The sequence below is a fragment of the Ptychodera flava genome, chromosome 14 (assembly GCF_041260155.1).
Source record: "Ptychodera flava strain L36383 chromosome 14, AS_Pfla_20210202, whole genome shotgun sequence".
Taxonomy (NCBI): Eukaryota; Metazoa; Hemichordata; class Enteropneusta; family Ptychoderidae; genus Ptychodera; species Ptychodera flava.
Window position 1 is genome coordinate 4,213,346 of NC_091941.1, and position 15,165 is coordinate 4,228,510.

At 37.6% G+C, this 15,165-nt stretch overlaps 1 protein-coding gene across 5 annotated transcripts in view; it reads left to right on the forward strand.

Moving 5' to 3' along the window:
• The window catches only part of LOC139149024 (cyclic nucleotide-gated channel rod photoreceptor subunit alpha-like), a 69,110-nt gene that overhangs the window by 36,134 nt on the left and 17,811 nt on the right, over positions 1-15,165 (forward strand). For 4 of the 5 annotated variants that reach the window (XM_070720518.1, XM_070720519.1, XM_070720517.1 and 1 more), the window contains exons 6-8: positions 7,394-7,499; positions 12,800-12,844; positions 14,901-14,982. In XM_070720518.1, coding sequence (XP_070576619.1) covers positions 7,394-7,499; positions 12,800-12,844; positions 14,901-14,982 — 233 coding nt within the window. The remainder of the gene's footprint in view (positions 1-7,393; positions 7,500-12,799; positions 12,845-14,900; positions 14,983-15,165) is intronic. The other variant, XM_070720520.1, reaches the window with a different exon arrangement.

Sequence of the window (15,165 nt, forward strand, 5' to 3'; positions counted from 1 at the left end):
TTTAAAAGAGAAGCTCTCTAAAGGAGCATTCGTTTTTTACAGGGTCGGTGGACCATGGAAATCAGGGGGGGTTGACTTTTACGAAACCGTTTTTAGGGGGGGAGGGTCAAATTTTATAATCAATGATTGGAAGGGGGTCAAATTTTACAAAGGTTTGTATGGCGTTATGGAAAAAAAGTTTGGAATTTCACCGAAATGTTGCTGGTCCTCCATACATAATTTATGAGTAGTCTATGAGAATACTATGAATAATTTCTTTAAAATACAAAACTAGCTAAATCTGAGTATTTCTAGACTCTGGATTATTGATATTAATGTACTTGATCAGACTAGGGTAGTTACCGGTGCATGTGTGAGCAAGAAATTTGATTTTGGAATTTCACCGAAATGTAGATTCTCTATACATTGCGGTCTGTGAGGAAACTTTGAATATTTTTTTACAATACAAAACTAGTAAGTTAAAATCTGTGCTGTAGAAAAGTTTGACAATTGATATAAATATACGTGACGAGAATATTATATTTGAACGAGCAGATCTGAAAAAGCAATATGATATTGGAATTTCATCCAGTGATTATTTGTAAAGTTGAAAAAGGATTCTTTGAAAGTTCAAAGGTCAAATGGGAAATTATAAATTAACTAAGATATTATTGATACGGACTGCGCATTTACACAAATGATGAATTAGAGGGGGTCAAATTTGATTTGGACGGTGTCGCTTTTTACATTTCATTTGTCGCTCAAGTTCCACCGACCCCCCCCCCCCCGTAAAAAGCGAATGCTCCCTAATTAGCTTTTAATTACATTCATCAGGCAGTGAATTTACAATTTTTGAGCAGATGGAATAAAGACCGTTGCGAACACGACGGTGAGGAAATATTGGTGGGTTTAATTGATTCCCAGGTAGCAAAATTACCATAGGCCACTGACTTTATTGTACGTCTTACAACACCGTGAAGAGGATAATTTAAACAATTGAAAATAAAACACTGCTGCTGGTGCTACAAACAAAATCGTACATTTTGCATGATTCCCTGTTGTTAGCAATGCTAATTGCTAAAAACTACTAAGAAAAAGGAATATTTTAAAACTGTTATAATTTTTTTTGCTTGATTAGAGAGAAATGTCGTGGACTTGTTTTTGAATAGAGGAACTAAAACAAAGAAACTAAAGAAAGAGCTGATCAGGATGGAGCTTATTTCGATAATCAAGGTGACCAGTCAATGAATTGTCAAGGCATTGGTATTAATTTAGTACGGAGCAATACATCTGGTCATGCACATATTCAACAAGTCGCCCGCTCAGAAAAAAAGAGATTTACAGTGTGACCTGAAATTGATGACAAGTTTATGGACGAGACGTCGCCACTTTCTCTGACTACAGGCTCTTAGTAGGCGTTCGTAAATTTCACTTCCGTTTCTCTTAAAAGCGTTCTCCTTGATGTATTAAGAGTGCTTTCAAAAGTTCAACCTCATTATACCAGCACTCTGCATCATTTAATTCCATTTTAATTTGCATAAAGTAACAAATTAACGGAGAATGTGACTGTTGGGTTATTGGAAACGAAATTTGTCCCGATGACCTATTGAGATACCATGATGACACAGGGGATTTTAAACGCAACTGTAACCGTCTGTGGGGGTGGTCTTCTTAATTTTATCCCTGACTTTTATGAGTTTGTCGTAACAACGTCGTGGTTTAGCTCCATGCAAACGTCGAGTGTTGAGTTCAGTATTTTATAGCTGAATAAAAATTGTGGGCCTGTGGACCACATTTATCAAAGACATAGAGAAAGATAGATAGAGTCGCAACGGGTATTGTTTAAGGCGTGAAGCGGTTACGTAACCCATCCATGTTCGCCTCGCCTCAGGTTGCTCTCGCCTCTCTTTTCCGAAGAGTGCCGACCATGAATCCTTCGGTAATTTTCGGATTTTCGCCAATTGTTAAGCGAAAGTATGTTCGGCAAAGTTTGTGTTGTTGTTTTCGTGTGGTGCTGAGCAGAATTGACGTGCTGGCGAAAACGGGAGTGTTTCGAGCTTCAGGAAAGTGAGTTTTACCGTTTTAAAAATTCCTCTCATATTTTTATGAATATATAATGAGTGTGTTTGAACCAAATTTGAAAGTCTTTTATCGATACTGTCTGGTTTTACTCAATGGTTTACGGTCATTCATACCGTCTTTCACACGTGCGTTAAGGAAGGACATGTTTATGAAACTGCTGGCGTGTTATGTTTTGATTGGCGTGAAGCAGTGTTTCTGGCCTGAGAGCTCACAAAGTAACTATGGTTGCTACGCGACTGGCAGTACGATGCCATCTCGTCGTATATTTCGCATAATCTCGTGTAATTATCAACAACAAACAAAACCTCCAAAAAGTTTAACACCTTTGAAGCTCATTTTAATATGAAAAGCCAATAGTCTACCGAGACGACCATGGAACAAAAGGCATGCAGGCGTTACCACTCTGCCTATGTTACTCTGTGTCAAAGATAGGTAAATGAATTTGCGTTGGCGCAATGTTGCGTATTGCGCCGATATTGTCAGCTTAACTTCAAGCAACGTCAGTGGTAGCGCTACCTGAAAAGGCATGTGTAAAGTAGCGCAATCTTTAGATTGCGCAGCGCAATGTTGCAGATTGCGCGGATTAATAAATGCCGAGATTTTGCGTGAGTTTCGCACACTGATCAGGATAGATATGATGTGAGTAATTTAAAAGTCTGGATATGAACGGATTCGTCATCACTTTCTTCACGCTCTTATCATGTTCTGATGATGTCACACGTTCTCTTGTCGTTTGGCAGTCGCTTTCTACGTGAAACGGCTACATTTCACGTGCACCCTTTCCTAGCTGTGATATCGCAGCGGTGCTAGTGGCGGCTATCGAACGTGCTCGGGTCAACTGTGGCGGTGACCCTTGTAACCTCCACAAATGTAATAATCTCCACAAATGTAATATCAACCACAATTGTAATAAATTGCACCCATAAATGTAATATCGCCCATAAATGTAACAAAAATCAACCATAAATGTAATAAAAACACCAACCACAAATGTAATAAATTGTAACCATATATGTAATAAAAAAATCACCCATAAATGTAATACTTGTCAACCATAAATGTAATAAATCTATTTTGTCGTTGCAATTGAGGAATTAGCACTTAAATATTTATCTATGTAATAAGGAAAGCAACTCCACATATTATTTCATATCTTAATTGTTTGCGTTTAGTGTGTTTTGTATATTTGAAAGTGTATTTTACGTTTCCCTGTTTTGTGTACAGAACTGATTGGTCATGGCGAGACACAGCTGTAATCTGAATGTCAGTGCAGTCTCTACTCCAGAGTGGGGAAGACTGTATAACACTACGATCCTTTAACGCCTTTTTTTCGAAAATTGCCTTTCTTTCTTAATCAATTGCCTCAAATTCGTCTTCAGTGAATAATTGTGTGGAATAATCGACAGATTGTCTGTATTCCTATGTTGTCCAACTTGAAGTTTGTTCCTTCACTAGGGATGCCAGGATGTCTAATTTTGTTCTACTGTGTTCAAGGTAGTGTTCATATTGTTTTTTACTAGATTGAAATATATGTTCTCGTCAATTTGTTTTGTGTCGTAAGTTTCTGTTATAAGGTTTTATATTTCTCTGTTATTTGTTCTGAGTCATCTGTCATAAACTTTGTGTGGTATCACTGGTTGACGAGTTATTTTGACGCTTCCTTATTAAGTAATTATCAGTGTCTATAACTGCTATTCCACTTCCATTAGCTAACAGTTTGATCAGTACCTCACCGTTTTCTGATAGCGTTCTCAAAGTATTCTATTCTGTGTTTCGGAAAGGAAACCTAGTTTCAGGAAAGTATGCAATAACATTACACTAGTCTTATTAAAGTTATTATTTACTCAGGGCATAGATAAACAAATGATCACATATGCAAGTTCAAGTTTATTACATTTATGGTTGAGTTTTATTACATTTATGGTTAATTTGTTTATTACATTTGTGGTTGCGGGTTGTTACATTTATGGCTGACTATTTTATTACATTTGTGGTTGATTTTATTACAATTGTGGTTGATATTACATTTGTGGAGGTTGCAACCCTTGACCCGAGCGCCTTCGATCTAGACGCTACTAGCACCGCTGCGATATAGCTAACCCTTTTCGAGAGCGATTTTTACGCTCGCTTCGCCACAGACTCAATGTTCAATATAAAAAGGACATTTCTTTCGTTAGGCCAAAAAAAGAAATGTTTCTGGTCAGGTCTTTCTCTAAAAAATGGTGCGGCGACGCGCATTTTATTTTATTTTATTTTATCTTTTTTCCCCTCAAGGGAGGGAGGAGGGTCAGTTTTATAGTTTTTTCAGTATAGTCACATATATACTGTTCATGCAGTCACTGATCATGCCCCCAAAGAATTTTTTCTTTCTCTTCAGCCATTTTGGTTTGGTGTCAGCCACGGCCGCCGGCCACAAACCGAAAAAAAGGGTGACGCGCTGTTGTTCAAGTGACGCGCGCGCTGACCAGAACCTTTCTCTCTTTTTTGGCCTTATGTATTGTTGCTCTTGTATCGCCGTCTGATTTTGAGATATTTTAGGTAACAAACAGGATACAAAGTTGCGCTGAAAAAAGCAAAAGTACCTCCACCAACTTGAAGGAAAACGCTGTTTTGGCAGGTATCGCAAGCTGGTAGATAAATACAATATCTCTCTTCGACAAATGATTGCTGATGGCATGGGTGACATTGGCCTTAGTTAGTGACCACTACCTATCTGACTTACAGATTGATATATGGCGGGTACCACATGTGAGGCAGGATGCGCTTACTATTTTTGAAACACCTGACATCACTTCTTGGTCTTCTGGCCAGAGGTCCATATATCTTTCTTTCATGAATATGACTTTGTTTGTGTACCGTCTATTTACTGTCTGTTCTGTGCTGTTTTGTGTCTATGTTTACAACTATTGTCTTACGAATTCTGACCTAATGTTATTGGATTATGGATTGGTATGATTGCGATTATTTTGATACATTGTACGATCTGGAATGTTGACCTAGTTTGTGACCACCTTCTGCAGGTTTCTTTATGCGAGCTCGAGACAGTGGTGCTAGTGGCGTCTATCGAACGCGCTCCGGTAAAGGGTCACCGCCACAGTACATTTTTTCCAATACAAAAATAGGTAAATCTGTGTATTTATGTATGCCTGATTATTCATATTAATGTCTTGATTATACTAGGGTGGTTACAAATGGCTGTGTGTTCAAGAAATTGGATTTTGAATTTCTCCGAAAGGTTGATTTTCATGGTAATCTATTATGAAACTATGAATAATTTTTTCCAATAAAAAACAGGTAAATCTGTATAATTATGTACTCTTGATTATTCATATTAATGTTCGTAATTAGACCAAGGTGGTTACAAATTAATGTGTACGTTAGAAATTGGATTTTGGAATTTCACGGAAATGTTGATTTTCATGGTAGTCTATGATGAAACTATGAGTCATATTAATGTACTTAATTATTCCAGGGTGGTTACGAATGGATGTGTGTGCAAGAACTTGGAGTTTGGAATTTCACCGAAATGTTGATTTACTATACATGGTAGTCTATGAGAGAACTATGATCAATTTTTTGCCGATATAAAACATAAAATTAACAATATCTGTGCATTTATAGACATTTGATAATTGATATACACTTTGCACTTTGCAAGTCACACTAATTCATATGAATTTATGGCTCAAACTACAAACTGCAACAACAACCGCGCATGCAACAAAAATTTGTCCGAATTTCAGGCAGTGGTGTCCGATGTCGCGCGTGCACCTATACTTAGTAACAAACCTGACATACAGATCAGCGCTATTTGAAGTCTGCTAAAAAGTAGTAGACACACAGAATTCAGAGAATTTCCTTTAAAGTTACAGCTAATGGAGCATTAACCTCAACAGGAACAGTGCTCGGGACTTGTATTATTTGACACTTAAAAAGGACGATTTGTACTCAAAGCTGTTATGATTTGTTCAGCTATCCACTCTTCTTACTACAAATATTCTAATTGTATGAAAGAGAGACAACTACATACTTTGTTACACTCAGTAAATTTTGCAGTTAATATTTGGAATTTTCAGGTTTTTGAAGGAACACCTTTTTGACGTGTGTTCTACTCCAATATTTTGAAATTCATAGTGTACAGGTTGTCATAACAACTATGACTATTAGTTTTTCGTATCGTTTATCTTTTTACCTCGTCTTGGCCTGCTTTTCACTCATGGGCTCGTCTTGGCTTGCTGAGAGGGTACTGGTAATCTTGAATTGACTACACGAGATGTTCGGCAGAGTTCGTTGGTACTACATAGACTTTATTTCTCGGTAGACAAGCTTTGGTCGTTCTGTCCTCCTGCCCTGTCTGTTGTATTTTTCTCTCTTGTCCTTTGAATTCCCTTTCCCGTATTATTTTAGAATGGGATTTTAAACGTTTTCTTTAAGGATTTGCTTTGATCATACGATAGATATAATTAAAGATAAAATTATACATCCAATCGTAAACATCAATACAGGTCTCGATCTTAAATTTACATGTCACAATTAATATACAATGTCACTGAGACACGCTGCAAAATTGAACCCATTACGTGAAATTCTCACGTTCCTTCATTGTTGACCACCTTCATCATTCTCAATATAATTCAAATATATTCTTGTTTTCTTCAAAACTTCGTAAACATCCTCGTAATATGTAATTTGCGTCTTTTTGCATTTGTCGCAAATATGCTTTGTATTCCCAATTAAGATCTTGTTATTTTAATTGATAATTTTGCTGGTGCCTATGACCACCTAGTGCATAAACCTACAAACAAACTATCTTCGTAACACAACCAGTTGATTACCATCACACTGTGTGGTACATTATGTGGTGGTATAGTGTTTATTGCCATTGTTTATTATGGAATTTTTGTTCAGACTCACAGTCACCTAACTCAGTCTGTGCTTGTTGTGCTTATACAAGCACCAGAAACACTGCATTGTAATGTAACAGATGGTTGTTCATACTTATGGCTCATAAACCGATGGAAAAGTTAAAGTTTATGCGATTGATCTTTATTGTTTTGTGGGTTTTTTTAGTGTTTGTTTTTTTTGTTTTTGTTTTTGTTTGTTTTTTTTGCTGGCTGGCTGCGAGGTTTTCAAAAATTCAAGGACGGCAAACAAAGAATTTTCTTTACACGGCCTAATCTAGCACCTACGTGGTTAAATTCACCTCACATTTAAAAGGTATTCAGATTTATGCCTTGGATCGGTCTCGTTGGTACTTCATCTTATACTAAGTGTAGCCTTCGGGTCTTTGTTTTCTCACAGTAATCCTATTACGTGGCTCGTTTTTTCCCAGGTACGAGATCCTGTTAAGCTGAGTGCAAATTACAAGAAAAAATCGTCCTTGAAGACTGACGTTCTGGCTATGCTACCTCTAGGTACGATAGTACAAGTCTTTGGAGGTACAGTATCATATTTGATAAACACTGTCATTGTTGTAATTCCCAGTTTGCTATTCAATATACGATTTTTGAAATTAATATTTCCTGCATCACGAGAGACAGACAGTGCGACGGCAAGCGGGCAAGCGACAGAGATGGCGAATGAGCGAGCGAGCAAGTTATTCTTTATTTTGGTGTTACAAATCATTTAAATTGTAAATATGGATGTTCACGAATCACTATGCACATCAATTGACTTTGGCCATGGCGTGTCGCAGCACAGGTTCATCAGTCATGTGAGTGGGATATCAGGCACATTTTGCAACACAGCCGACCTCTGCTATTATGGTACCATGAGAATTTTTGTGAAGGAAAGTGAATGGTTGGGTTGTTTGACGTTTGCACAGTCTATGAGGTAAAAATCATCTTTGACTGAGATCAGTATTAGGACTAAACGACGATTCGCTACAAGATGGTCACCTCTGTTTGAATTATGTAATTATAGCAAATTTTTATTGTACACCTGTTTTTTAAAGGTATACAGTCACCTGTAATCTGAATCTGCCCATATATGGTCAAAGGGCGTTCCTTGGTATTCAAAATGCCCATGTGAGGGCGCTGTTTTTAAAAAGCGGCCACCCGCTTAAAATCTGTGATTGGTTAGATTTTCTCTTTCCATGGTAACAGTGGCAAAATTGGAACAGGTGACAGTATACCTTTAAACCTACACAGTTTCATCGTGCACTATATTTCGGTATAACGAGGAGTCCGACAGCTGTGACGTGCAGTCTATTAAATGACCTTCTGTGATTAGACGCGATTTGACTTTTGATCTTAGGCCTGTTCCATTTGAAAAGCGGAAAAATTTGACATGATCAGATTATAATTATATATATATATCGCAGGAATATATATATATATATATATATATATATATATATATATATATATATATATATATATATATATATATATATCGCAGGAATATTATGTGACACTGTAAACGAAGACCTGTACAAAAATGTGAATTTATTCGGAATAATTCTGCTGAACTATACGATTTCTTCACCGCTGAAGTTGAATTTTCCTTCCGTTAACGCTAGCGCTTAGGTGATTCGCTGAAACTTAGTGAAAGCTTTTCAAGGCGGCAAACGGTGGCTTACGACCCAATGACCATAAGGGAACGTACACTCGGAAATTTTGGTACCAGAGAAACAAAGCACTCAAGATTTACCGATATTCGAAAGTCAAAACGGCCGCTATCACAGTGTTAATTGTATGTAGAAAAACAAATTTACGATTTCAAAAAACTAAGATAGTATTAATCCAAGATCTTCAAATGAGCCTCTAAAAACGATAGGACCAGAAAAATATTTGAAAAATGTGAGTGTCCGAATATCTATCCCCGAGGCGCATTCTACCATAAAGTCACATAGCTACAAACGTGCTGCTATCCACTTACATGTATTTGGCACACTTAGTTTCGCAGATTCCAGAAGTTTTAACGTTAGTTTTCTGGTAGAAATAGCTGGAAAAGAGTTGCACTGACTATTCGAAGGCCACTACACAAACATTTTGATTCCTACACGGTTTGTGTCATTAAACACCCACGGCACAATTTACTGTCAGTGAGTACAGGATGAGAATGAAGCTGACCTCTGGTTCTTTTCAAGCCATTTCATGAATCTTAAAGCCAAGGTCTACCTTAAATTCATTACTTTTCAAGTTCGACACATTTAGCGATTCCCTTCTCATGTAAATGCGTACCTTTTGCTATCACCATGACAACTACTAGTTATACCAAAGAAATGCTCAAATAACCAGGTTTTGAAGCAGTCATTATTTTTCTCCCGACGATTGTATATCTATAGTCTGCAGATCCCATTAATTGTCATTCGACATTTCCAGTGTACCTGTCAGGTAAATTACTGTTATCCCATTAAACGTGAAGAAAGGGTGTCTAATGTCATATCTGCCAAGGTGCGTCACTCGCAGGTAACTGGCATCTTTACTGCTAGACGCACATTTGCGAGAGACTTTGCCATAGCAATCAATTCATCGGCCTACTGTCAGGTTATAATCCATCTTTTATTGTTTGGTCACTAATCATGTAGGAGAAGGAAATAAATCTAAATTATAAAATTTTCACATTCTGGATTCAACGCCGAAATGTTGTTAAAGCCATGCTACCCAAATTGCACCACAGGGTATGGTCGTTTTCCAACCAGCAAAAAGTATGCTGGTCATCTCATCTTTATTAGCTTCCCTCGCTCTGCTAGAAAACATTCACAGACATTTACGAGTTGCTCGCCATTTTAAATTTACAGTCAAGCGGAATAATAATATCACTCCTATATAACAGACAAATTGAATAGTGAGTTTTGTGGTTAATTCACTTCGCCTTGAGTTCCACGCTGTTCAGTGCAGGTCAAGCCTCAAGAATAATGTTTTCCGCCATGAGTTTTTGTCACTTGGAGACATGCCAAGCAATCCTAACCGTTTGAAAGGTAGGGTCATTTGCAATTGCGAAAAACTAGAAAGACGCATTTACAACAGGAAACCTGTAAATTTTCCACGCGATTTCACGTGTGTACATTAATCGTAAACGGAATTAAATCGAATCCATTGTTGAAATGTTTGCGTACGCGCCGTAGTAAATGTTACTGACCTTCCCTCGGTAGACTTTGCGCACAGCGTGATAAAAGTGGTCTATGATCCGGCTCCTCATCTAGAGACACCATCACGTGAAATTCCTTTCAACCTTTGACCTTCGCCATCTTTTAGAAACGTTGTCCATGGCTCACTCACAACTATAAACAGAGTGTAGCAGACCTATCAGGGGACATTATTCTACGTCATCATTCTTTAAAGATAATAAAAGCAACCTGAGGACATATGATATTGGCGCTATACACAAAATTTTGATAGTTTACGCTACGACACTGCGAGCAAAGATATCTTAATCGCCCTACTCTACGCGAGCTGACTTTGTAAAGCTTGGCCTGATTTCAAACGTGTCACTGGTTCGGGCGTCTCGAACTCAACGTAGCTCGGCTTAGTGGTAGAATATAATTCTTTTTTGGCCAGAATTAATAGAATTGTTATTGTTTCTTTTAGAAAATAGGAAAGTTTCTTGTTTCTGATAATTTATTTATCTATTAAATTATTTATTTGTTGTTGTTGTTATTGTTCTTGTTGTTGTTGTTGTTGTTGTTGTTGTTGCTGTTGTTGTTGTTGTTGTTGTTGTTGTTGTTGTTGTGTGGAAGATCAACAAGATACTCACTGGCCACTAATTGCCCTTGATGGATTGTCTGATTGGTTTCATTTTAAAATTCAAGTAAATATGCAAATTATTGCAACCGAAGCCATAATTATTTTAAAGAGCAAACATGAAACAAGTACTTTCAGAGAGTTTTTCATATCTTGGACAGAAAGATCACTTGATTCGCAAAACTAAATCTCTTCCAGACATACTCGTCAAACGCGTAGCTAAACCTCTGTGCTTTAGAAAATTAATTCTCGTCGTTCAACTTGAACGATGTTTGATGCGAAATAGTTCACGACTCAATGAAGCCGACGACAGTTATACTTAACTGTTGATGATCTTTTACCGTGTTTTTTACTTAATATTAACTACAGTTTCTTTTTCGACTCTCAAAGCATGTTGAGATAGTGTTCAGCTTGTCAACTCAGCGTTTGCATATACTGCACTGTTGTTGTTGTTGACAAGTGAATTTTAGTCCGGACTAAAATAGACACGTAAACAATAATAGTTCACTTTAGACGTATACACTTTGCGTTGACAAACAGAATAGTGGATGTTTCCGCGTGCTTTGGGAGTAGTAGAACTTGCACTTGATGATAAAACATCATGAAGAATTTTTAATCTTTTGTTTCTTTTGAAAGGGAAGAATTGTTATGTACTTTTTTTTGTCTAAAATACCTGAAAGACATTAACAAGTCAGGTTGCTTAGTAAGGTATTCTGAGAGTGTGTTTAACTTTCATATTTTAGACTGTCCGTATTGCTTGCAACTCTCTCTCTCTCTCTCTCTCTCTCTCTCTCCTCTCTCTCTCCTCTCTCTCTCTCTCTCTCTCTCTCTCTCTCTCTCTCTCTCTCTCTCTCTCTCTTCTATTACTGAACAGACGTGACGTCTCTAACCCATTTTTGTGTGAAATTCATGTTTTTTTATGATTAATGGACTCGTCTGTTGATGTGACGTTGCGTTTTACTGAATCGCATGAGCACATGTTGGATGTCGTAACTTGCTCAGCATTGATGACTGTCATCGTGATCCCATTGTAAGGCCGCCAGCAGAGTCCTGGTGACGCCGACAGAAAAAGAGAAAATCCCTAAGTTCCTCTTCTGCGTTGTGGGAAAACGTACCCTTTCGGTGACGAACGCTTTGTATTTTACAAAATGTCTTACATTAATCAAATGGCCCTGGAAGACGACTATCAAACCGGAACAAAATCTGAGCTAAATTCCGCCCAATGGTCTTATCATGAGCTGTTATTCTAAAGATCGCATTAGCAATGAATAGATTAAATATTTTTCAGTTATGTCAATAACCACAAATACCCGCAATATTTTAAATTATATTCACGGTTTTGCATTGTATTCTTGATCGCAACAGCTAACAACATTTCCGGCGAAGAGGAATGAATATATATATATATATATATATATATATATATATATATATATATATATATATATATATATATATATATATATATATATATATATATATGATTAATTAATTACGTGCATCGGCTCATATTAGATATACTCGCACGCGTCATTTTCACGTATCGTGAAATCTTGAATTTCTCACGGAAAGTCATGGATTCGGGTTATTTTCTGTCTTAACTCGTGACAATGTATAATTAGATGCGTTCATCCGGACACACAAAATGCATCGGTTGTCATGTACTCACGAACCGACGCTGCCATCATTATGTTGCCGACTGCATTTAATATGCATGTATATCTTTAGAATGACAGGGAAAATCGGGATACATTCTGATATTTGAGCATGACTAGGAACAGTTACCTTTTATGTTTTCTTCGTTACCATGGCAACGAAAGATCGGATTGTCCATTCATTTCAAAGCCGTAAAATCATGTATTTATTGAATCATATATGATATGTCACTAAAGAGTGACAAGCCTAGGGTCAGAAGCCGAGAAAATCATATTCATGGGTATAGAAAATCACTAAATATTTTTTTCTTAATATGTGTTTTCGCTTAATTGCTCATTTGTTCATTTTAATCTTTCTTACACTCCGTGTACATTTCATTTTCTTTCCGTTTCTAGGAGCGACCGACATGATATGTAGCTCGTCCTGGGATTTTAGCACTGGTGAGTTGGATTTTTATGGTCGTTTGAAATGTTAACGCCGTTCTAATGCGCCTGCCAGTTTGAAATGCATTTATGAGGTCAATCTATCCATCGACTCATCAAGTTGCTTTCCAATTACAAATAGCATCACTGCCATTTTGCGGTACTTTCAACGTAGAATGCTAGGCAGATGTGCTGTCCGCATCGCAACAATTATCACATTTATCAGGAATATGTTCTTTGGGAATAAAAGGCAGTGCTTGAGCCGGCGTGATGAAATTGAAACCATTCTCGCAAAGAGATACGAGAAGCACTTATAATGCGTAAAGAAAGAGAAATGGACTTTTTACAGTTGATGCCGATATCTTAACTGATCTACTGTCAGCTCAATTACAGAACACATATCAAAGGAACGTTACGATTGCAATCTGAAGAAGCAATCAAAGTTCCGAATAATATCACTCCAACTCTAGAGAATGAACGTTCGTTCAATCTAGATGACAGGCCCTTTGTTTACAATCAACACGATCGTGCAGAATACAGTATCCTACCCAGGAAAGGTCACGTTCACAGCAAAACGTTGATTTTCTGTGAGCATTTATAAAGCCGATTACTATCTCTCAATAATCCGCATCTAATATCTCTCAAATATCCTACGCAGGAAAGGTCACGTTCACAGCAAAACGTTGATTTTCTGTGAGCATTTATAAAGCCAATTACTATCTCTCAATAATCCGCATCTAATATCTCTCAAATATCCTACCCAGGAAAGGTCACGTTCACAGCAAAACGTTGATTTTCTGTGAGCATTTATAAAGCCAATTACTATCTCTCAATAATCCGTAATGGTTAATTAAGAAAGAAAATTCCAATTAGCGCCAATGACAAATGGTGAAGTGAGAAGGTCTTCTTTCTCCGAAACTATAGACGCTCGTTGACTGAAAGGTGTTTACATCGCACTGACAAACCTCAGATCGACATCGACGTCAGTTTGCGGCTTTGTTGCTCTGGAACTGCGTCATTACCTACTCTTTGAGATTGTGTGGTATTGAATGATCAAGTATCGCTTGCTAATCAGGGGAATGTCAACAACATTGCGAAGAAAGTTCGTCAAAAAATGCTCATACGCAACTGTGACAAACTCCAATTCAACAAGGAAAAACTGGCATCGGTCGAGTCGATGTGTTTTCACAAAATGAATGGTCGCCGTTTTGAATAAGGACTGAAGAAAGTCCATTAAGTAGTTAGCCTAGTTTATTAAACTTGTCTTGCATTTAGACCTACGTTCAACCAATCAAGACGGGTCAACTTCATAGAGTTTCTCGCCCATGATTCAACAATGACTTTTACCACCAACGTCACAGAAAATTAGAATAATTCAGCGTCTCAATACAATCTGTCTGACATTCTGTAAATTTTACAGTAGGTTCAGTTAAAGTTTAATGTGGTCGCCATGGTGATTCTTCAAAATATTTTCAAGCACACCATGTACTGTTGGGGTACATTGTTAGCGCGATGAATACGTGAGAATGCGGATGTATTTTGTTCGAATTGTCGACATGAAAAAATACATCAACTAGAAATACGGACTAAAGAAACGCCAAGTCTAGAAGTATCTCGTTAATGCAAGGCGACGTCTCAGAGAATAGCCATGGTCTTCATAATCAAGGAACGAGTCAGTCACTCAATTTGTCGCTCATACATTTAAAATGGAATTGTTGCAGGGCATATGCCGGGAAGACAACACAAGTAATTATCTTGAGAGCTTTCGCACTTTTGCCTCATTTCAACGCAATTATGTCCTCCTATACTGCAGTGAAATAACACCAGCCAAAAGGTTGAAACACCGTCTGCGTCGCAGTCAAAGTGAACATAGCAGAATCCAGGTGTGATCGCCTTTTTTAAATGTGCTACATCGGTTGTGGCCCTCAACGACAGCGCACAACAAATATCCAAGACTAATGAACGGTTTATAGGCCACATAAAGCAACTCGCACAAACCCCCACAAAGTGCTCGTTAAGAAGAACGCAGGAATAGTGTCCAGATGAACTAATTTTTCTGTGGAATTTTTTTCAGACTCCGCTTTTATACCTATTTTACGACTGCCTAGGCTACTGAAATGGTACACCATGTCCACGTTTTTCCAGATCACTGACAGGTATGGACGGAGTATCCGCAATGTCGCTCCACTCTGACAAATTTTGTATATCGCTAATGATTTCGAGCCCTGTACATCGGTATCTGGTGTCGTCGGAAATAGTATTGTGTTATAAATGCTCCGATATCGGAGTAGGTGCCATATTAGATAAAATGCTATGATTTTATAAAGCTGATATTACCA